The sequence below is a fragment of the Rattus norvegicus genome, chromosome 17, assembly GCF_036323735.1.
Source record: "Rattus norvegicus strain BN/NHsdMcwi chromosome 17, GRCr8, whole genome shotgun sequence".
Lineage (NCBI taxonomy): Eukaryota > Metazoa > Chordata > Mammalia > Rodentia > Muridae > Rattus > Rattus norvegicus.
In genome coordinates this window covers 65,248,632-65,272,505 of record NC_086035.1, presented here as the reverse complement: position 1 = coordinate 65,272,505, position 23,874 = coordinate 65,248,632, and the positions used below count along the sequence as shown (strand labels likewise).

Sequence of the window (23,874 nt, the reverse complement as noted above, 5' to 3'; positions counted from 1 at the left end):
ATGTGTAAAAGTACATGATACATGAAGTGGATGGAAGCATGACAAACATAGTTGATGTGTGAATTCCATAGCACGTGTGCACTTATGTGTAAAAGTATATGGTACATGAAATGGATGGAAGCATGACAAACATAGTTGGTGTGTGAATTCCAATGGTACTTAGAAGGGCGCAGTCATCAAGTAAGAATGCCATTTTTAAACATGGTAACGGGAACATCCTTTTCTGCTGTGAACTATGCATGCAACCACATGGCAGGTACAGAGAAGCTTATCCCCAGGAAAACACTCTAGCTAGAAGCACAGAGATGAAACAAACTACTACTCAGATCTAGCATGAATGGCTGTAAATATCTCAGAAGTAGAAATGTCTTCATTAACATGTGTCCCTACAGTAGAGCACAGTCCATCTATACAGCCTGCCCACAGCCACAGTCCCATGAAATTCAAAGAATTCAAGTGTGGGGTCACACTTGAGCCATCAGAGCACAGTGACAGAATCAGAATGAAGATGGCTGTGGAATTTATAGATTAAAATAACGAAAACAAGATACAGGCAGAACCACAGCATTACATAGACTAGACAAGATACTTAAGGAAATACCAGGCTATACACCAGTAATGTCAAAGGCCAGAACTCTTAATGCATGTCTTTTACTTAATTTTTAACAATGGGCTGCTCACCAGTCACAGAAATAGCAAACAAGGTCTTAACAGGAACTTGCCTGGGGGGCTTGGGTAAAGTAAGGTAATTTTAAATTTAAAAGATACCTTGTGTTCTGACATGAAGGAAGAGGAGCATCTTGATTCCTGACCTTCTAACAGTGCAGAGCAGGAATCCCAGATCGCAGAGCAGACCTACTTGCTGCCACCACCAGTGCTGCTTCCTAGCCAGCCTCACGCAGTGGGACATCCAGGGAAGTGGCATCAGCCAAGAGGCAAGGCACTGTGTGGGGCATTTCCTAGGCAGTCCTCTGCTTCATGGATTTTTAAGAGGAGACTTATAATTCATGACCACCTGCTGGTCAACAAATTTATCTGTATTTAAGAATTATAGAGCTTAAGCAAAAAGTAAATATGGCTTGGGTTACCATTCGAAGTTATACTGATGAAAAAAGAGGAAAAGTCAAATCTCATTATGATCCATGATTCAAAGGAGATATGTATGGTCCCAATGACTGTCTCTGTGGTGTTCACTAGTTTCACCTATGCCAAACATGCACTCGTATGTGTTAAGTAGCCAGCAGATGCATGCACGATTACTAAAAGCGTTAGCCCTTTCCCTCCTACACCAGCAGGTCACCCAGCCTAACAGCAGCACTCCTGATGAGACTCCTGGAGTGCTTAGTAGGTGCCCTGAGATGCCCGAGAAACACCACAAAGGAAAAGAGAGGTAACCATGTGAGCAACTGAAACTGTTCAAATGTGCACGCTTAAGAATGCCTTAAATTTTTGATACAAATTACAGGATCTTATTTTTTAATTTCAATGTTCTGCTATAAAAATTTCAGCTATGGCTTTTACAAATCTCAAGGACATACTTAGTATCTTTATTGTTTGCGATTTATTTTTAACCCAGGGAAGGGAATTGAGCCTAGGGTCTCACCTGTGAAATATGCGTTTACCACTGATCCATGTTACATCCCCAGCCGGCGGTTTTTGAAAACTATCTGTATTAGTATCACCCGCTATTCTGTACTTAGTTACCAGCTCTCAAAGTGCTTGCTTTTTAAAAATAAAATATGTATTAAGTAATAATTAAAGCAATGTACTATTTATTTAGTCATCTTTTCCACATTTGGGGGCATCGTTTTCTTTCTTTAGCCCAAAGGAGGTAGGGCTGCAGTTGACTTCAGGAAGCCTCTTCATCTTCAAATATGGGGACAATGTTAAGAATGCATGGGGTTCAACTCCATTACCTATTAATAACAGTTCCAAAGCACGGTGTAAGTCAGCTATTATAAATCTCTTACTTTTAATTTTTAGATACCATCTAACAAATATAAGGCAGGATGAGAATTAAAAGATTCTATTCAAATTAACAAAAAAAAATCACATAAGCTGTTAAAATGTTACATCAGCTTTACTTTTAAAAGAGCATTCAGAGAATTAAAAGAGAATCAAACTCCTAACTGCCTTCATAATACAAAATAAGCAAAAAGATGTTTTGCTATACTGAATCTTTGTCTACTAAGACAAATAGCACTGAAACTAAGGAGAAAAGGAAAGGGGAGTTTTCTTTTTTAACTGAATGTGTGTTCAATCTCATTTATTCTAGTTATAAAGTACTCAAAATATTATTTACTATATGAAGCCTGTTCATCTCCATTGAGATAAGCCATGAACAAAAGCTTTTGTTTAGACAGCTTCACTACAATAAAGCAAATGTCTTAATAATCCTTTTAAATAAAATTTTCTTAGGGCAAAAAAATGTATAATTGAAAATCTACTATAAGCAGACTATACTGATCTTTACTTAGCTAACATTCATTTACAAGGCTTCTAAATACAAATTGTCTATATGTGTTTCTGCTATTGTTCCTGTTCTGTAGTCTTCTGCAAGGCAACCGTCACTTTAGTTCCTTGTATGAACTGCACAGAAGATAAGGCATTTGGGGACTTTACAGTGGTGCTTTTGTTTAAATTTACTTACTTTGTAATACGATCAATGTTGGCAATCTGCTTCTGATTCCTGATAATTTCAATGGCTGCCCAAAGATGCTGGATAGCTTTTGTGTCCGCCTGTCGTCTTTTTGTTAAACGTGCCATGACCTGTTTACTTCTTTAGCTGTAGCAATATATAAAAACATAAGGCAGAAAACATGGATTACCGAGGGAATTTCCAACACAGGAGCCACAGTCACAGCACTGCCTGACGCTGGTCATTCTTAAGTGAAATGTGGTGTTGTGGCTTTCCATTTTCTACCTTTCAAGTTGCACTTCTACCTAATAAAAGCAAGCATTCACTTGGTTACCTCTATAAAGAATAATCTAAAATCCAAATCACTTTAAAAGGCACTTAAAAAGCTAGGAGAAGTTTACCTCTTTCCAATGTCAATCAATCAATCAATAGATAAATAAAGGCATTTAATGTTTATTCTAAACCACACCAGACTTCAGCATTACACTGTGTGAAATCAAGCAGTGCACAATGGAATTTATAGGTCATAATTGTTTGGTATTTCAGGTTTTTATGATCATAGCTTTAGAGAATTCGGTTTTATATACATATGAAACCAATGTATAAAAAAAAACAAGCAATAGCCAGACATGGTGATGGTGCATGGTGCAGCACACTTGCAGTCCAAGCACTTAGGAGGTGGAAGCACAAGAATTAGCACAAATTCAAAATCAACCTGATCTAAAGTGAGTTCCATGCCAGTCAGAACTGCATAGCAAGAAACAAACAATGAATAGAGAATCCAAGTTGTTCTGAGGTAAAATATGAAAGGCCAAGAGCTAGGATACCAGATCACAAATTATCAGTAATGACCCAACTGCCAGAATAGGTGTTCATTTCAGAACTAATAATCACATTATTAGGAAATATCACTATTATTCAAATGTTGGTATCTGGATGGGCTGAAGGAGATGGCTGTCAAGTCTCCAAATACCTTTCCATCTATCTTCAGGCAAGAAAGAATGGAGTACAGTTCAGTGTCTGGTGGGTGACAGTATTAATGAAGACCTACTGAATCTCTGCTTCATCTTCATGGTAAGCCCAGACTCAGGATCAATGAAACAGGCACTTCACACATCTGTATGCTAGGCCTTCAGTGCAAACAGAAAGGCAGGCACTGCACACCTACAGCTGCTGCTCCCTTCAAGGAGACAACAAGTGTGGTGCACTTGTTCTAGCATTTCACTGTACTCCCTGACTGACAAGAGAAGGTGCCAGACTTTCGTGTCTCTCTTTCTCCATCCTTTTTCACAACCTCTTTCCTTCTCTGACCAAACTGAATGAGACCTGAATTCAAATTTTCAGCATCCATGCAAAGGGCAGGTGTGGCCCTTGGAGCCCATGACCCCTAGCACTTAGCAGGAGGAGGAAGGATGGAGCAAGGAGAGGGTTGGGACTTGCTGACCATCAGGTTTAGTATGAAACTGTTTCGAGGAATAAGGCAGAGAATGACAGTAGAACACTTCTTATCCTCTAGCCTCCCAGCACACGACATGAACGTATGCTTGCACTCGAAAATGCTGGTGTTCAAGGCTTAAAGGAAAATTATTTTGTTTTGAATAAATGTAGATCTGTAACTGAATGATAATAAAAATAACAAGCATGGCTTACCATGCTTCTACTTGGAGAGCAGACACCTCAGTCTCAGTGTTTGCTCAGGAGTGCCAGCTTGAGAATAGCACAAGGATGCCATGGGAAGAAACTGCAGGAGTCTCAGTGAGATACAACAGCACAGCGCCACCCAGTCCTGCTGCCCTTTAGACACAGACGCACAAGCCCAGCTGCCTGAGCTGCATACAGCATTCAACAACAGTACCTGCCTCGTTCATATAGCTTGCTAGCCAGGAGACATTTGAAATGTACAGAACGGCAATCCTGGCTGGAAAACAGAACTGACAGGGAATCTAACATGGACAGTACAAGATCATAGAGAACAACCACACAAATGGTCCTGAACTTCTTGTGAGAATTCAGAAAAGGATCATACTGCTTCTAGCATGGGTAAAATTTAGGCAGATATATGTGTGTGTGTGTGTGTGTGTGTGTGTGTGTGTGTGTGTAGGCTATAACACAAAGGAAGGAGGGAGGAATAAGTGTGAAACAGTATCAGATTAAATTAAGGGGGTATTTTGGTAAAATCAGGATGAACATTATATTCTATATAATAAGAGGATAATAATAGTTAACATGCAATTCATTTTAAAATATATGGTATAAGTGGATCTGGCAGTGCAGTCGTGGAATCAATACCAGCTTCTAGAGGCTAAAGTGGGAGGAGCACCACAAGCCCAGGCAACCTAGAGGGACACTGTCTCAATAAATTATCAAAAATAACTTATTCATATCTACAGAAAAATTAACAAAGAAGGTAACTTTTGAGAATACTGATTATTTTGTAACAATCATGCACTAATGGGAACTAAGTAGCAGAAATTCATAGGGGCACCATACTTTCCTGTAAAGTATTAAAAGCAAGACCAAAGACTGAAGCAGCCTTCATCTCAGGAAAGCAGATGCAAAAATGAATCAGGGCCTTCCAAGAGCTATGTGAACCCCGTGACAAACAGCAGACAAGCTGTCACTCACATCACACCAGACCTGGAGGCAGTCACTGCTTATGGGAGTCAAAGTGGAACACTGCCAGCAGAGTACGTGGCACATCTTGAAAGTGCCAAAACGAGAGCCTATTAAGTGCCTATTAAGACAGTATTTCACTTAAGTACAACTATTCAATTATTTCTGGGTAAAGAGAAATCTCAAAAGCTAATACAGTGCTGGGCTTAAGCCCAGAACCTCATGGATCCTCAGCAAGTGCTCTACTGCTGAACTGTGACCCATCCCTCAGCTGCCCTTTCTCAGGAGATCTGCACTCACTCATTTCACATTCACTCTCTGTGCCCTACTTATATACTAGCCACTCTCTTGTACTGTGGGCAAACAGCAACAGGCAGAAAAGAACAAACCTCTAATCCAGTAAGAACTATTAACAACATGACTTGATCCAAGGAAAGAATGACAGTTGGGCATCGGTCAACAAAAAGCAAACATCCTAGGAGGTCTCTTGGGCCCTATATAAAAGCTGGTCCCACTCAAGGTCTGTGCTGATATGGTAAGAGCAAAATGAATTCAAAAGAATGAATAAAAATTATTTAACTAAGAAAGGGTTTGCCTCATTAACTTTTACGTCTAATGTTTTTCTAGGTACCCAGCAGAGTTTCAAGCATGCTAACCTTTCCATATAAAATATTAAATTCAGATTTTCCAGCTATGTTATAAGACCCCAGAGAAAGGCTTCATTTTAAAGAGAAAGGTCAGAAAATGTGCAGAAATCACTGATAATCTTTAACCTTTTATTTGCTCCAACACATATGAGGAATGTAATATACTCCTCTCAGTAAAAGTTGCGTGGGAACAATCTTCCAGAGGCCTGAAGCTTAAAACAGTAAGCAGAAGCCTTCAAGTAAGTTCCCTAAGCCCCCTAAGCCCCCAGCCGATGCTGCCGTTGTGTCCTCGGACATCTGCATTTGCCACAATTCCCAGTCTCTAGGTGTACACTAGTCTCACCACAGCATTATAAAAAAAGAACACAGCGAGCCAGGAAAAATTAATAAAAACAAAATTAAATAAGGCATCATGAATGCGTATGAACGGAGACCATGCTGTAACAAGGGAGAAGCACACAGTGAGGACAGCATGGGTGCAGGGCAGGGGAATGACACAGGACTCCAGCTAGCATCCGCAGCAAATGTGCGCTCACTTACTTCTGGTATGTGAGGGTTTTGTTACATAAAATAAATACTCAAATATTTATTCCAGATATTACATAAAAACTTTTAAATGTCGCATGGTTTCCATGGTTTTCACTGTAACTTACATATGTAAGAAATGTCCTTGTTGATTAGTGATTTTACTTTATGACTATATATTCACACCATTCTCTTGTTTACATATTAATTCTGATTTTGGTTCTGGAGAACAGAGTCTTACCCAGGGTGGCCTTGCACTCACTGTGTAGCCAAGTAGGACCTTAAACTTCTGGTCCTCCTACTTCCATCCCCTTAGTGTCCTGGGCTTATAGCCACATACCACTGTGCAGCGTCAGAGGTTTTTTATGTACTTTTATTCACAAAATACTTCCTCTTTGCCCTTTAATAGGCATTAAATAAAATGATGCAGAAATCTAGGCATTTGTTTCTTTATAGTTACTTTTTTTTGTAAATACTTCTATACTCAGGCCAGAAAAAAATGTAAAATACTTTTGATGAAGTTTTAGGTTGATAACAGAATTTCCATACACCGCTTGTCCCTCAGGCACTACTGCCGTCAGCACCTCACCAGGATGGTGAGACTTGCTAGAACTGGTGAACTGATACTGACATCACTGCCAAACTAAGTCCACAGTTCAAGGTTTTATGCACTCTACAGGTCTTGGCATATGTTCAATGACAAGCAAACACAATTGTGACATCACACACTATAATTTTACTGCCTTAAGTTCTCCATGTCTCAGCTATTCTTGCTGCCTCTTCCACTAACCTCTGGAACAGTGGTCCCACAATTCACCTTTTCCAGAATGACATGAAGTTGAAATCACACAGGCTTCTTTTCATAGCTTGATAGCTTCTGCCAACACTAAATACTATTCCAGTGGCTATATGCAAGTTTTTCTACCCACTTATCTACTAAAGGCTACCATGGTTGCACACAAGTTTCATCTACTATGGATAAAACATCTATAAAATTCTACATGCAGCTTTGTGCACCGATAAAATGTTTGGCTCATTTGGGCAAACAGCAAGGGGTATGAAGATTGAATTTTATAGTGAGAGTGTTTTCAGTTTGGTAAAAAGTCGAAGCTCTGCTAGATTGCCCTCCAAAGCAGCTGAGCCATCATGCACTCTTCCCAGCATGGCACAAAAGCTCCAGGACTGTGAGGTAGACAACAGACACTCAGTGATGATGTTTTGGCTTGCTATTCCCTAATAGCATTTGTTAAACATATGTCCATGTTTCATGTCTGTCACCTTTCCTGTCTGCTTTAGTCAGTGTCCATCCAGGGAAAACTCCTTGCGTACTTCTTAACTAGGTTTTTTTATTGTTGACTTTCATTTTTGTATTGTTGCATCTGAGGGGTACAGATGCATGCCTGCGTGTGTGTGTGTGTGTGTGTGTGTGTGTGTGCGCGCATATGAAAGCTGAAGAACATCCTTGGTACCACTCCTCAGGAGCATTAATCATCTTTTTTGAGAAGTCGTCTCTCACTGACTTGGAACTTACCCAAGGTTAGGCTGGCTGGCCACTAAGCCCAGAGACCACCTGTTTCCACCTCCCCAGAATGCTACTACAGCTGGGTTCTGGGAATGAAACTCATATTCTGAAGCACTTTACTTATTGTAGTGACAATTGTGGAATTTTTGTTGCTTTAAAACCACAGAAATATTATAAAAATGTGCGTTCGTCTTAATTCCAGGCGTGGGGATATGGAGCTGCTTCGGACTGTCTGCGGCCGCTGACCATCATTTGCCTTGTGCTTTAGCAGAAGCATTGTTTGCCAGCTGCAGAGAGTTTCTGCGATTGTGTGACATGTGGAATTCTGGGAACTTTTCAGAAGGTATATAATGCTAGAATCCAGAGACATGGGGTTGGCTGAGGTTTGTTACTAGTTGTATTCAAAGAAGAAACAAAAGGAAAGAATTTATATTCAGGGATCTCTATTTCTCTCTTCCCCCTCTCTCCTTCTTTCTCTCCTACCTAGTGAGAGAGGGTGAAATGGGGCGGGGAGAGGGGTGGAAAGGATGGGAAAAAGAACCACAAAGTAGCAAAGACCAGCTACAACTTATGACAAGGCTACCTGCCCAGCCCCTTTGGGTATGTGATTAAAAGTCATCAAAGGCATCTTTTGGAAACATTTTATCTGAGTCTGTAGTATTATGTTCTTATTCTCTGTATGTCAGTCAAAGAAAACCTTTGACATTTTAACCAAGTTCTACTTATCAATTCTCTCTCACTGACAGTACCTATCAACAGAGAAGGAACACAGAGGTTTTGTGATCTTTAGTAGTTCTGCATTTAGGATTGAGATCTATGATCCATATTCAATTACTTTTAGTTAATATCATTTGAATTCACTTTTACAATCAGAGGTTCATCTGTTCCGGCATAGCCTCGACTTCTTGGCAGGTGCTGAGGTCTGTTCTTTGGCTCTCTACTCTAGTCCATTGTCAGTTCTTTTGCTCCATCTCATTTATTGCAAAGTTTTCATACTAAGATTCTAGTTGGTAACTATCTTTTGTTCTCTCTTTTTTACTTTGTTCTTCTGGGTCTTTTGCCTTTCCACATAAATTTCAGAATCAGTTTGTTGATATCCATGTAATAACTGACTCAGGTTTTAACTGATGTTGCATTAAATCTACAAATCAATCTTGGAAGGAGGGACATCTTGACACTAGCCTTCCTAGCCATATCTTTTCATTAATTATCTAATATTAGAATTTTGTAGTCTTTAGTCTGAACATATATTGTTAATATTCTTTGGTTTTTCTTTCTTTTTCCCCCCTTTTTGATTTTTTTGAGACAGTGTACCCCTGGCTATCCTGTAACTCACTTTGTGGATCAGGTTCACCTCAAACTCAGAACCATCTGCCTCTGGCTCCCAAGGTCTGGAATAAAAGGTGTGCACTCCATGCCCAGATACTGTTAAATTTCTATCCAAACATTTCAATTTTGGCATATTAATATTAACAACAATATGTTTTTATATTAAATTACACTTGTTCATTGCTGGTACATGAATAATTTTTATGCATTAACCTTGCATCTTGATCTTACCCAGGTATTTCCTGCATGGCTTCTTTCAAGACACTTTGATTTAGTGTTTAAAGCTTCATTCCTTGGTGTGGGTCTTGCAGCACATCCCCTCTTGTACTTCAGTGTGTACCATTTGGGAAAATTCTTTAGGAAGTGTTGTCTCAAATATGATTTCAAGTTCATTCTCTTTCCTATATTACCTTCTCACATGGACTACACTTCCTGGAGGTGCCCATGCTCCTAAATGCTCTATTTTAAAGCTACTAGTCCCATCTTTTTCATATGCTTTTCAGTTTAGAAATCTCCCATAGCCTGAAGCTCAGAGGTTATTTCCTCTGCCCTGCCCACTGTACTGATGAACTCTTCAGAGGGATTCTGCATTTCTCTTACATTGCTTGTCTGTATAAGCAATTTTTGTCTTTCTTAGAACTTGTGTCTCTGCTTACATCATCCACTCATTACTATGTGCTGCATACATTTTCCCCTCAGCATTTTAACTGTGATTTGTAACAATGCCCCGTCTGATTATTATTCAATATTCTTGCTACATTGGTTCTGGTTCTGATTTTTGCTTAGTCTCTCCAAACTATACTTCTGCCTTTTGTTAAGTTTTATGGGTTTTTGTTTTTCCTGAAAACTGGGCATAGTGTACTGAGCAAATGGAGCTATGGTTGACAGCCTTTTTCATGGAGCTGAGGGCAGAGAAGGGAGCACGCTCAGTCCCATAAGTCTGTGTCACTGGACTGTCAGTGCCACCAGCACTTCAGTCCCCCACTCCCCTCACATGACACAAGTTATAAGAATGAAATGAAGCAGCCAATTCCCTTCCTCCAGATTGGCTAATCTCTGGTAAAACACAGCTGGTAAGGCTCACATGGAGGAGCTTAAATTCTGAAGACAGAGGAAGAAGTGGCAGGGGACAAGGGAAGTGGGGGATAGAGGGGAAACTGCAATATATGAGATGTAATATATGAGATAATAAATTATTAATAATAATAAAAGAATGGAGCACCTGGCACATTTGATAACTTCTCTTTCCTTCTGTCCTGCTCTGCCCTAAGTACAGAGAATTTCTCTCTGATACTCAGTGTGACAGCCTGGTTGAGACAAAACTCAGACTCAGGAAGGCATTTTCTGGGTTCCCCTGGAGTTTTCACACTCCTAGTTGCCCAGTCTGGCAGTCCGGCAGTCCGGCAGTCCGGCAGACTGGCAGTCCTACCCTGGCTTTTGTCTCCACCCAGAGTCCTGCTCATGACTTCAGCTCTAGGAAGGCTTAGACTTTTTTACCTGTCTATCTCAATTTTCTAAGTTTGGCCACCATGGCCTCATTTCTCTGAAAGATCTAAAAACATTTTTTTTTACTTTTTTCTTGTTTTTTTGTTGTTGTTGTTTTTTGCTTGTTATCAACATATTATAATGCCAATGCCAACTAGGAAGAGTGGAATTTTTTTTCTGAATATGATGGTAAACGAAACAATATGTTTTTACCAAAGAGGAAGCCAAATGAATTAGCGTGCTTTGCTGAAAAGTTTCTCTGTTCTACAACAAAAAAAGTGATATATTTATAAATATGTGTTAAATTGTTCAAGATACTGGAGTTGGCTTCTTGCGTTGGCTTAGCCTATTTTCGTGTCTCACAACTGTCATTATTAAAACGTGTATGCAAGTTACATGTACGACACCATCAGCCCAATGCCAATTCCTATCCATTATTTGACATGTACTAACAGCCTTAAATTTTTTTATTTCATTTAGTTAGTTGGGGGCCTTGATAGCCCCGGGGTGTTGGCTAGAACTAGTGATCCTCCTGCCTCACCCTCCTACATGGTGGGATGCCAAGTGTGTACTATCATGCTAACTTATCATTGTCTAAAGCACACACCTATTTTAAGTTTTCACTATGTCTTTGATAACCTTTACCATGAAATAGATGTAAATAAATGCTTCCTGAGTAAACAGTCCCCCCAAGGTTAATTAATTTTAATGTATCATAATGAACCTTTAGCTGCCAGGAGCTAGGCGTGAGGGGATGCAGAGCTGCTGCTTAGTGAGTTGTGGTGTGGGTGTCACTGAGGACAGTTGTGCAGCATTCGAGATGCCTTTACACTGAACTATGTGCTTAAAATGGTTAAGATGGCAGATTTTATGTTAAGTATATTTTACCTCTACTTTTTAATTTGAAAAAAAAAAAGGACAGAGAAAGAATAAAGTTAGTTCAAAATAATAAAGTTGGTTATCATGTCTTAAGAGGAGTAAATCTCAAGTACTCCAAGAACTTCCAAAACAAGCAGTTAGGTCATTCCATGTGTGCAAGCATCTGGTGTGGAGGGATGCAAAGAACTCAGAGTGGATGCCCTGCTAGGTTATCTGCACATTAGATTGAACACAACCAAGTCTTTCAAAGTTGGGTTTTTCAAGGCAGGGTCTCTCTGTATACCCCTGGCTGTCCTGTAAAACAAGCTGGCCTAGAACTAGGAGATCTGCTTACCTCTGCTGCACAAGTGCTGGGATTAAATTTAACTACACTGGCTTGAATCTTTTCCATTGCTAGTAGCACAACAGGCAAGCTAGGTAAGTTACTAGACGTCTGTTTGGCTCCCTGTCATGGTCTAACCAGAGGGCCTGTACTTACCACTGGTCTTTGGTAGCAGAGCCCTCAGCAGTGCTGAGCATCACAGAATGATCACACACGCATGTGAGACCTTTCTCGGATAAGACCACCAGTATTTAATCAAAGGGCCCAACTCTGATAATTTTCCACAAGCTCCACTTGTAAAAAAGTAAGTTTCTCCTTTTAAAAAATAAAGAGTTGTGAAGTGAATCCCAGAGGATAAAATCCATATCTGATATCCAGACCACAGTGATCTGCATGTCCAAAGGATGTATCCAGACTGAATGACTGGATTGTAAAACTGCAATGACAAATTAGAAAAGCGACAGCTGGTTTTTACTGAGCAATCAGCCATAAGCCATTCACTGTACAGATAGGAAATGTTCAGCTTAGTGGGCTGGGGTGTGTGTAACAAAGGCACTCATTTCACAGGTGGATCTCAGTGTGTGGCCTGCATCTGGCTTATATCACTTACTGTCATGTTTTCCAGCCCACCTGCTCCAGGAGATATCAGTGTACCCTTCTTCCCATCCCTCACAGTATCTTCTGTGTGTGACACTTTGTTCATCCATCAATCCATCTATGAACACAGTGGTTGCTAATGGCTAGTTGTCAACAACACTGGCAGAAGTGTATGTGCTCAATTCCTTTGGGGATGTACCCAGAAAAGGAACTGCAAAATCTCACAGTAGATCTGTTTAACCTTAGCAACATTTATAAAATTGGCTGGGCCCAGAGCTGACCTAGTCCTAACAGCTCTCTGTACCCTAACACCATGGGGCAGAGAGCTGGACTCTCAGAAGTATGGACAAACCTGAGAGCTCAGGGGAGACTATACTTCTGCTCACATTTCTTTCAAAGAAGGAACCCACCTGGAGCCCTCAGGACACAGGAACCTAGGAGCAGTCTGGGACAGGATGCCTAGCGCAGAACTGACCTTGTGACACAGCTCTTTGTACCCACATCCTGCTAGGAGAAAGCTGGTCTCCAGGAGTGCTAACACACAGGCTTACAGGAGAGTCAAGCCACTGTCAGAGACAGAAAGACAAGCTGACAGCAGAGACAACCAGATGGCGAGAGACAAGCAAAGGAACCTAAGCAAGAGAAACAAAGACTACTGGGAATCATCTGAGCCCAGTTCTCACACCAAAGCAAATACAGGATATCCAAACACACTAGAAAAAGCAAGATTTGGATTTAAAATCACATCTCATGATGATGATAGAGGACTTTAAGAAGGACATAAATAACTCCCATAAAGAAATACAGGACAACACAGGTAAACCAGTAAAAGCCCTTAAAGAGGAAATACAAAAATCCCTGAAAGAATTACAGGAAAACACAACAAAACAGGTGAAGGAATTGAACAAAACAATCCATGATCTAAAAATGGAAATAGAAACAATAAAGAAATTACAAAGGAAGACAACCCTGGAGATAGAAAACCTAGGAAAGAGATCAGGAGTCATAGACACAAGCATCACCAACAGAATACAAGAGATAGAAGAGAGAATCTCAGGGGCAGAAGATCCATAGAAAACATTGACACAACTGTCAAAGAAAAATGCAAAAAGCTCCTAACCCAAAACATCCAGGAAATCCAGGACTCAATGAGAAGACCAAACCTAAGGATAATAGGTATAGAAAAGAGTGAAGATTCCCAACTGAAAGGGCCAGTAAATATCTTTAACAAAATCATAGAAGAAAACTTTCCTAACCTAAAGAAAGAGATGCCCATAAGCATAAAAGAAGCCTACAGAACTCCAAATAGATTGGACCAGGAAAGAAACTCCTTCCGTCATATGATAGTCAAAACACCAAATGCACAAAGCAAAGAAAGAATGTTAAAAACAGTAAGGAAAAAAGGTCAAGTAACATATAAAGGCAGACCTATCAGAATCACACCAGACTTCTCACCAGAGACTATGAAAGCCAGAAGATCCTAGATAGATATCATACAGACCCTAAGAGAACACAAATGCCAGCTCAGGCTACTGTATCCAGCAAAACTCTCAATTAACATAGATGGAGAAACCAAAATATTCCATGACAAAACCAAATTTACACAATATCTTTCCACAATTCCAGCCCTAGAAAGGATAATAAATGGAAAACTCCAACACAAGGAAGGAAACTACATACTAGAAAAAGCAAGAAACTAATCTTCTTACAACAAAACCAAAAGAAGAGAGCCACACAAACATAATTCCACATCTAACAAGAAAAATAATAGGAAACAACAATTACTATTCCTTAATATATCTTAACACCAGTGGACTCAATTCCCCAATAAAAAGACATAGAGTAACAGACTGGATATGAAAAGAGGACCTAGCATTTTGCTACATACAGGACACACACCTGAGTGACAAAGACAGATATTATCTCACAGTAAAAGGCTGAAAAATGGGGCTGGAGAGATGGCTCAGCGGTTAAGAGCATCCGACTGCTCTTCCAGAGGTCCTGAGTTCAATTCCCAGCAACCACATGGTGGCTCACAACCATCTATAAAGAGATCCAATGCCCTCTTCTGGTGTATCTGAAGACAGCTACAGTGTACTTATATATATAATAAAATGAATAAATCTTTTTAAAAAAAAAGGCTGAAAAATAATTTTCCAAGCAAATGATCCCAAGAAACAAGCTGGGGTAGCCATTCTAATATTGAATAAAAATAATTTTCAACCAAAAGTTATCAAAAAACATAAGGAAGGATACTTCATATTCATCAAAGGAAAAATCCACCAAGATGAACTCTCAATCCTGAGTATCTATGCTCCAAATGCAAGGGCACTTATATTCATAAAAAAAAACCTTCTAAAGCTCAAAGCACACATTGCACCTCACACAATGGTAGTGGGAGATTTCAATACCCTAATCTCACCAATGGACAGATCATGGAAACAGAAACTGAACAGAAACACAGAGAAATTAACATAAGTTATGAACCAAATGGATTTAATGGATATCTATAGAATTTTTCATCCTAAAACAAAAGGATACACCTTCTTCTCAGCATCTCATGGTATCTTCTTCAAAATTGACCATATAATCAGTCACAAAACAGGCCTCAACAGATACAAGAAGATTGAAATAATCCCATGCATTCTATCAGATCACCACGGACTAAGGCTGGTCTTCAATAACAACAAAAACAACAGAAAGCCCACATTGAAGTTGAACAATGCTCTACTCAATGATAACTTGGTCAAGGAAAAAATAAAGAAACTAAAGATTTTTTAGAATTTGATGGAAATGAAGGCACAACATACCCAAACTTATGGTACACAATGAAAGCAATGCTAAGAAGAAAACTCATAGCTCTGAGGGCCTCCAATAAGAAACAGGAGAGAGCATACCATAGCAGTTTGATAGCATACCTAAAAGCTCTAGAACAAAAAGAAGCAAATACACCCAAGAGGAGTAGAAGACAGGAAATAATCAAACTCAGGGCTGAAATCAACCAAGTAGAAACAAAAAGAACTATACAAAGAATCAACACAACCAGGAGCTGGTTCTTTGAGAAAAATCAACAAGATAGATAAGCCCTTAGCCAGACTAACCAGAGGGCACATAGAGAGTATCCAAATTAACAAAATCAGAAATGAAAAGAATAACAGAATAACAACAGAATCTGAAGAAATTCAAAAAACATCAGATCCTACTACAAAAGCCTATATTCAATAAAACTGGAAAATCTGGATGAAATGGATAGATACCAGGTACCAAAGTTAAGTCAGGATAAAATAAACCATCTAAACAGCTCCACAACTCCCAATGAAATAGAAGCAGTTATTAAGTCTCCCAACCAGGGGTTGGGGATTTAGCTCAGTGGTAGAGCGCTTGCCTAGCAAGCACAAGGCCCTGGGTTCGGTCCCCAGCTCCGGAAAAAAAAAAAAGAAAAGGAAAAAAGAAACAAACAAAAGGACCAGATGGGGTTAGTGCAGAATTCTATCACAACTTCATAGAAGACCTATTATTAATACTGAACAAACTATTCCACAAAATTGAAACAGAAGGAACATTACCCAATTCCTTCTATGAAGCCACAATTACACTTATACCTATACCACACAAAAACAACAAAGAAAGAGAACTTTAGACCAATTTCCCTTATGAACAACGATGTAAAAATACTCAATAAAATTCTCGCAAACTGAATCCAAAAACACATCAAAACGATCATCCATCATGATCAAGTAGGCTTCATCCCAGGAATGCAGGATGGTTCAATATATGGAAATCCATCAATGTAATCCACAATATAAACAAACTCAAAGAAAAAAAAACATGTGATCATCTCATTGGATGCTGAGAAAGCATTTGACAAAATTCAACACCCCTTCATGATAAGAGTCTTGGAACGATCAGGAATTCAAGGCCCATACCTAAACATGGTAAAAGCAATATAGAGCAAACCAGTAGCCAACATCAAACTAAATGGAGAGAAATTTTAAGCAATCCCACTAAAATACGGGAAAAGACAAGGCTGCCCACTCTCTCCCTACCTATTCTATATAGCACTCAAAGTCCTAGCCAGAGCAATCAATCAAACAAACAAACAAAAAAAAAAAAAAAAAAAAAAAAAAAGAGGTCAAAGGGATACAAATTGGAAAGGAAGAAGTCAAAATATCACTATTTGCAGATGATATGATAGTGAACTTAAGTGACCCCAAAAGTTCCACAAGAGAATTACTAAGCCTGATAAACAACAACGGTGGCTGAATATAAAATTAATTCAAACAAATCAGTAACCTCCCTCTACTCAAAGGATAAACATGATGAGGGAAATGATACCCTTCACAATAGTCCCAAATACCTCGGTGTGACTCTAATCAAGCAAGTGAAAGATCTGTATGATAAGAACTTCAAATCTCTGAAGAAAGAAATTGAAGATCTCAGAATATGGAAAGATCTCCCATGCTCATGGATTGGCAGGATTAACTCAATTCTTCATAGAGTTAGAAAGAACAATTTGCAAATTCATTTGGAAAAACAAAAAACCCAGGATAGTGAAAACTATCCACAACAGTAAAAGAACTTCTGGAGGAATCACCATCCCTGACCTCAAGCTGTATTACAGAGCAATAGTGATAAAAACTGTATGATATTGGTATAGAGACAGGCAGGTGGATCAATGGAAAAGAATTGAACACCCAGAAATGAACCCACACACCTATGGTCACTTGATCTTTGACAAAGGAGCTAAAACCAACTGTGGAAAAAAGACAACATTTTCAACAAATGGTGCTGGTTTAACTGGAGGTCAGCATATAGAGGAATGCAAATTGATCCATTCCTTTCACTGTGTACAAAGCTCAAGTCCAAGTGGATCAAGGATCTCCACATAAAACCAAATACACTCAAACTAATCTAAGAAAAAGTGGGGAAGAGCCTGGAACACATGGGCACTGGGGAAATTTTCCTAAACAGAACACCAAAGATCAAGAATCAACAAATGGGACCTCATAAAATTGCAAAGCTTCTGTAAAGCAAAGGACACTGTCAATAGGACAAAAGGGTAACCATCAGATTGGAAAAAGATCTTTACCTATCCTACATCTGATAGAGGGCTAATATCTAATATATACAAAGAACTCAAGAAATTAGAATCCAGAGAATCAAATAACCCTATTTAAAAATGGGGTACAGAGATTAACGAAGAATTCTCAGCTGAGAAATGTCGAATGGCTGAGAAGTACCTAAAGAAATGTTCAACATCCTTAGTCATCAGGGAAATGCAGATCAAAACAACCCTGAGATTCCACCTCACTCCAGTCAGAATGGCTAAGATCAAAAACTCAGGTGACAACAGATGCTGGGGAGGATGTGGAGAAAGAGGAACACTCCTCCACTGTTGGTGGGATTGCAGACTGGTACAACCACTCTGGAAATCAGTCTGGAGGTTCCTCAGAAAACTGGACATTCCACTACCTGAGAACAGCTATCCCACTCCTGGGCATATACCCAAAGGATGCTCCAACATACAACAAAGACACGTGCTCCACTATGTTCATAGCAGCCTTATTTATAATAGCCAGAAGCTGGAAAGAACCCAGATGCCCTTCAATAGAGGAATGGATACAGAAAATGTGGTACATCTACACAATGGAGTACTACTCAGCTTTTAAAAACAATGACTTCATGAAATTCATAGGCAAATAGATGGAACTAGAAAATATCATTCTGAGTGAGGTAACCCAATCCCAAATAAACACCCATGGTATGCACTCACTGATAAGTGGATATTAGCCCAAAAGCTTGAATTACCCAAGATACAATCCACAGACCACATAAAGCTCAAGAAGAAGGATGACCAAGTATGGATGCTTCAGTCCTTCTTAGGATGAGGAACAAAAATGTTCATAGGAGGAGATATGGAGACAAAGTAGTTTGGAGCAGAGACTGAAGGAATGACCATTCAGAGCCTGCCCCACCTGGGGATCCAGCCCATATATATACAGCCAGCAAACCCAGATGATATTGCTGAGGCCAAGAAGTGCATGCTGACAGGAGCCTAACATAGCTGTCTCCTGAGAAGCTCTGCCAGAGCATGACAAATACAGAGGCAAATGCTCGCAGCCAACCATTGAACTCAGAATGGGGTCCACATTGGAGGAGTTAGGAAAGGATTGAAGGAGCTTAAGAGGCTTGCAACCCAATAAGAATATCAATATCAACCAACCAGAGCTCCCAGGCACTAAACCACCATCCAAAGAGTACACATCGACAGACCCATGGCTATAGCTGCATATGTAGCAGAGGATGGCCTTGTTGGGCACCAAAGGGAGGAGAAGCCCTTGGTCCTGCCAAGTCTGGATCCTGCAGTGTAGGGGAATGTCAGGATGGGGAGGTGGGAAGGGGTGGGTAGTTTGGTGGGGGAAAGGGGATAACATTTGAAATATAAATAAAAAATATCCAATTAAAAAAAAAGAAAAAAAACTGATTTCTACATAGCCAAACCATGACACCCTGACCAACAATGTAAGCTATTTAATTCCCCCACATCATTACAAACACTAATTTTTTATTTAATTTTTAATTTACTTTTTCTTATTTTTAAATGACAGCCATTTGCATAGGTGCTAAATAGTCTATGGCTACGGTTGTGATTTATCAATTTCTGTAATATCCAGTAATACTGAACATCTTTTTATGTTTTATTGGCTTTTTGCCATCATTTTCTTCGGAGAAATGTCCTGTGAACTGCTTGTCCATTTTAACTGTTATGTAGTTGGTGCATGGGGAGTTATATTGTCTTGGTGTTAACCCCTCTTGGAGGTGTACGCTTTACAGTTTCCTCCTTTCTACATGCTGCATTCACCATTTATTTTCATCCATTTTGACTTTGTCTCTCTCTTGTTCCCTCCCCACCACTATACACACAACAAGGTCTCAATATGTAACCCAGACTTGGCCTTACAATTTTCAATCTTCCTGTCTCAATTTCCTGTCAGGTAGGATTACAAGTATGTACCACACCTAGCTCTTTACTTGTTTTTTTTTGTTTGTTTGTTTGTTTTGTTTGTTTTGTTTTTTAAGTTATGTCCTTTGATGCACAGAAAGGTTTTAATTTGGTGAAACAGAATTTACTTCTTTAGCTAGTCACACTTTAGTGTCTTATCTAAGAATTTACTAAGGAATCAAAAGTCAAAAATTAATTTATCAATTCTCAGGAGTTTTCATATTGTGGCTCTTTTGCAAACAAGAATGCTAACGAAATGTTAAAAATAATGCTGAGCTTAAAGGGTTTAAAATTAAAGTTGATATAATTGTCAACAAAGTTAAAAAACTTTACAGTGAGAAACAAAGAAGAACGTGTGATGTATCTCTGAGCAACATGTTTCAGAAACACGGCATTTGCGAAGGAAGGCCAGTGTGGCCTGGCAGAGCACAGGCAGACAGGAAGGCTCCAAGTTGGTGCAGGTTAAGACAAGTGGGCTCAGAGGATTAGCAACATTCCCAGGGCCTACCTTCCAATACTGACAAGCTGAGTTCTACCTACATTTCAAAGTCACCTAAATAGTTAACTGGAGGTTGACAAGAGACACTTTCAGCCATCCAAATACCATACAACTCCATGATCTATATAATTTTTCTCAGGAAGAAGCAAAGATAAACTAATAAGCCATGAAAAAGGAAAACCTGAGATCTTGTCTTGTCCAGGAAAATAGAACTCAATATGGGAAATTGACTTTAGGAGGAAAACTAGAAAATTCCTATCCACAACAGAACAAGAGTGACAGGAACTCAGAAGTAGAAAGTCAGTTTCTTTAGACTTATTAAAAAATTCTTACACCAAGAAACATACAAACAGCTTATGAAGAAACTAACAAGTTAGCTATTACCTATGAAAATGTTCTAAATAAAATGTTGGCAAACATAATAATAAAAAATAAAAGGAAGTTTTATTCTAAAAAAGCGATGATATTTAATGTTAGAAAATCTAGCAGGATACTAAAGAAACTAAGAATATCATCATCTCTATAGATGCTGAAAAAGTACCAGACAGAATTCAGTGCAAATTTACGTAAGGATCATTCAACAACTAAGAATCGAGGGATAATTGTTTAATATACACATACTGGCCTGAAAGCTGGCAGAATGTTAAGATGTTGACAATCTTCTACTAACATGAGGAAAGCATCAAGGATGGCCACCATCTCTATTCTCGCTTACTACTACACAAAGGACAATTACATGAGGTGGTGGCTCATGCCTGCAAGACATGCTAGAGAAGTGGAGGTTCAAGAAGTTAATCAGAACTGAAGAAGTTGTTACTTCTTGCAAAAGTCACAGATGATGTGGTTATGAGTAATAATAAAACTTAAAAGAATGAGTGAAAAATCCAGCCAAGAGTCTGAAAATGGAACTGTCGAGCACTAGAAAATGTAAATGAAGCCCTTTAATGTTAAAGGGGGTGGGGGGGTCCTGTTACCCAAAACCCTGAAGCAGAGAAACTAGGGAAGGGCAAGAAAATCTGACCGGAACTGTGAGCCATTAGCACCATAAACTAAGCATAAAATCTAAAAGTTAAAAAAGGAAAAACTTAGTACCAAAATCAAACTCCGGCACATTCAAAGTACATTATGAATAAGGCAAATGAGTTATTTAAATGGCAAACTGGATAAGTAAGCAGATAAGGACACTGTCACCTGCACCACAAATGTAAGGCTAATATCCCTAATATTTAATGGAGCTCTACCTTTTTAATAAAAATGAAAGAAAAAGAAAAAATGAGCAAAACATAAGAAAAAGCAGAAAACAGAAAAAGCCTACAAAAGGCTTAGAAACTCATGGAAAGCTACTTAATTCCCCTTATAATTAGAGAAATGAAGTTGTAGACTCATTTAATGGACCAGTGCTAAGAATGAGGCTGGTGAAACTGGTTATCTGCCAATGTACTGGTGTCAAGACGACAGGAAGACAAGGCTTCTCCACATTAAAAATCATGACCTTAGAGGAGGGCAATGTGGCAGAAACCAGCACAAACGTGCATGCACCTACTCTGCCCAGCACTCTCATGGGTAAAACCATCTGCACTGCCACTTGTACAGCACTGGCTGAACAATTGTGGGCAGCCAATAATGGAATAAAACCAGCTAAAAAGAACAATGAGAGGTCACTTTGCTATTTCACTTGATCAAAGCTATTAAAAGTTATCAAATTAACAAAGTACTTTCAAAAGCTGATTGCTGAGTGTTAAATATGCCTCTTTCCTTTCTCTGACACTTTGCTAATATTAGCTGAGCATGGTGGTGCACACCTTTAATCCCAGTGTCTGCAAGGCAGAGACAGGTGGATCTCCCTGATTCTGAAGCCAGCCTGGTCTACACAGTGAGTTCCAGGATAGCCAGAACTACATAATAAGACACTACACACATTCACATGCACGCATGTGCGCACACAAACACACACACACACACACACACACACACACACACACACACTAGCTACTAACTGTTTTTGTTATTAACTTTTTAAAAAGAACTACAGTAATGGGGTTGGGGAGACAGCTTGGATGGTAAAGACCTTGACACACAAGCTTGAAGACCAGAGTTTGATTCCCAGAACCTATGTAAAAGGCTGGGCACAGTGGTACACACTTGTAATCCCAACACTGGGGAGGTGTAGACAGGTGGATTCTTATGGCAAGCTAGTCAGGTCAGTGAATGATCCAATCAAAAGAATTAGCTTGTAAATGCTGCAAATGAATCTGTGCATGCACACAGGCACACATAAATCACTGTAATTTCTAAGCATACAAAGGTGGAAGAATTACATGACTCTTTTGTAATGTAATCATATTTTTGCTGTATGTTTTCTTATATTTTACATTTTTATTTTTTATTAATTTTTAATTATGTGTCTTGTCTGTGGGAGTGAGTATGCAAATATGAATGCAGGTGCTCTCAGAGGTCAGGAAAGGACACTGGATCTCCTGGAGCTGAAGCTGGGGTTACAGGATGTTGTGAGCCACTCAAGGGTATTTAGGACCCAATTTTAGTCCTCTTGGAAGAGTGCGCTAGAATAACCATCTCTTCAACCCTTTGTAATATATTTTAAAACTCATTTTTCCTCTATTTCCAAGACCCAGGTAGCAAACTTTCATAGTAACTGAACCTAGCAATACATTATATAAATTATAATTTTTAGTTTAAAAACAAACTTAATCTAAACTCTCAGTGCTGTCACCAATATCAAGAAATCAATAACAGAAAGCGCTCTGAAAGACCTGCAAGAAAGTCACCCTCACACCATCCAAATACCAACAGAATACAATTTCTGCCTGAGTTTTAGTTTAGCTCTTATATTTTTTGCCTTTTTCCAATAAGCATTCAGAATCACAATCTTGAGCTTTGTGAGAACTCAAACGAAACCATCAGATATGCCTCACTCTAAGTATGCTGCCTCTCAGGAACATGGACTCTACTAATCTGCTTCCAAATTGACCGTTTCTTGTCATCTAAGAATACACAAGTCATTGTTTTGCTTACCAGAGGCTTTTAAGCTAGCACAACAGCATTACTTTTCATTAGAAATTAAGCTAAAAATCATCATGTTAAGCAAAGTAAGCTGGGCTCATGATAAATTCATGATAGGTTCTTATGTGCAGAACCTAACCCCAAAATTACATATGGCATATATTTAAATACATGTGTGCACAGGTGAACAACTAGGCAGGGAGATGTGAAATGAGAGACGGTGACAGACAGAGCAAGGGGTTCATGGGGAGGCTGTGGACAGGAGCAAGAACAACGTGACACAACTGTAAGAAGAGGCCGTGATGAAACCCATCATTTTATTTGCTAACCTAAGAAAATTAATATAGAAATTAAACTAAAGTATGTGTTACATAGATGCTAAAAATTAAGTCATATAAACAGAAACAAGGGCTGTTATCAAGTTATAGGTTCATGGCTTGTGTAAATAAGACATTAAAATATGGTAATAGTTGACGTAACCTAATTGGCAAGTATGATGTTTTAAAAATTAAACTTCCCAAATAAATGACTTCTTTAAGAATTAAACAATTCAGCCAAGTGGTGATGGCACTTCACCTTTAATCCTAGAATGTGGAAGACAGAGACAGGTGGATGTTTGTGAGTTGGTGGCTAGTATACAGTGAGTGACAGGACATCCAGGACTACATGGTATACTAGGAATGTCCTTGCTGGCTTCCAAATGTACACCATTAACATAGTTTTTAATATCCAGGATTGTCCCAAACAAGAGTATTCAGTCAAAGCACTGAATTTCATAGGGGCTTCTTGTGCCT

At 39.1% G+C, this 23,874-nt stretch overlaps 1 protein-coding gene across 42 annotated transcripts in view; it reads right to left on the bottom strand.

The window, feature by feature from the left end:
• Positions 1-23,874, bottom strand: part of Zmynd11 (zinc finger, MYND-type containing 11) — a 96,372-nt gene that overhangs the window by 50,773 nt on the left and 21,725 nt on the right. For 38 of the 42 annotated variants that reach the window (XM_006254152.5, XM_006254150.5, XM_006254154.5 and 35 more), the window contains one exon: positions 2,651-2,785. The exons of 2 other annotated variants lie outside the window; for them this stretch is intronic. In XM_006254152.5, the coding sequence (XP_006254214.1) occupies positions 2,651-2,766 (116 nt within the window). In that variant the 5' untranslated portion in view covers positions 2,767-2,785. Of the gene's footprint in view, positions 1-2,650; positions 2,787-4,288; positions 19,658-23,874 lie in introns of those variants that run through there. 2 more of the 42 variants (XM_063276211.1, XM_039095529.2) reach the window with 2 other exon arrangements.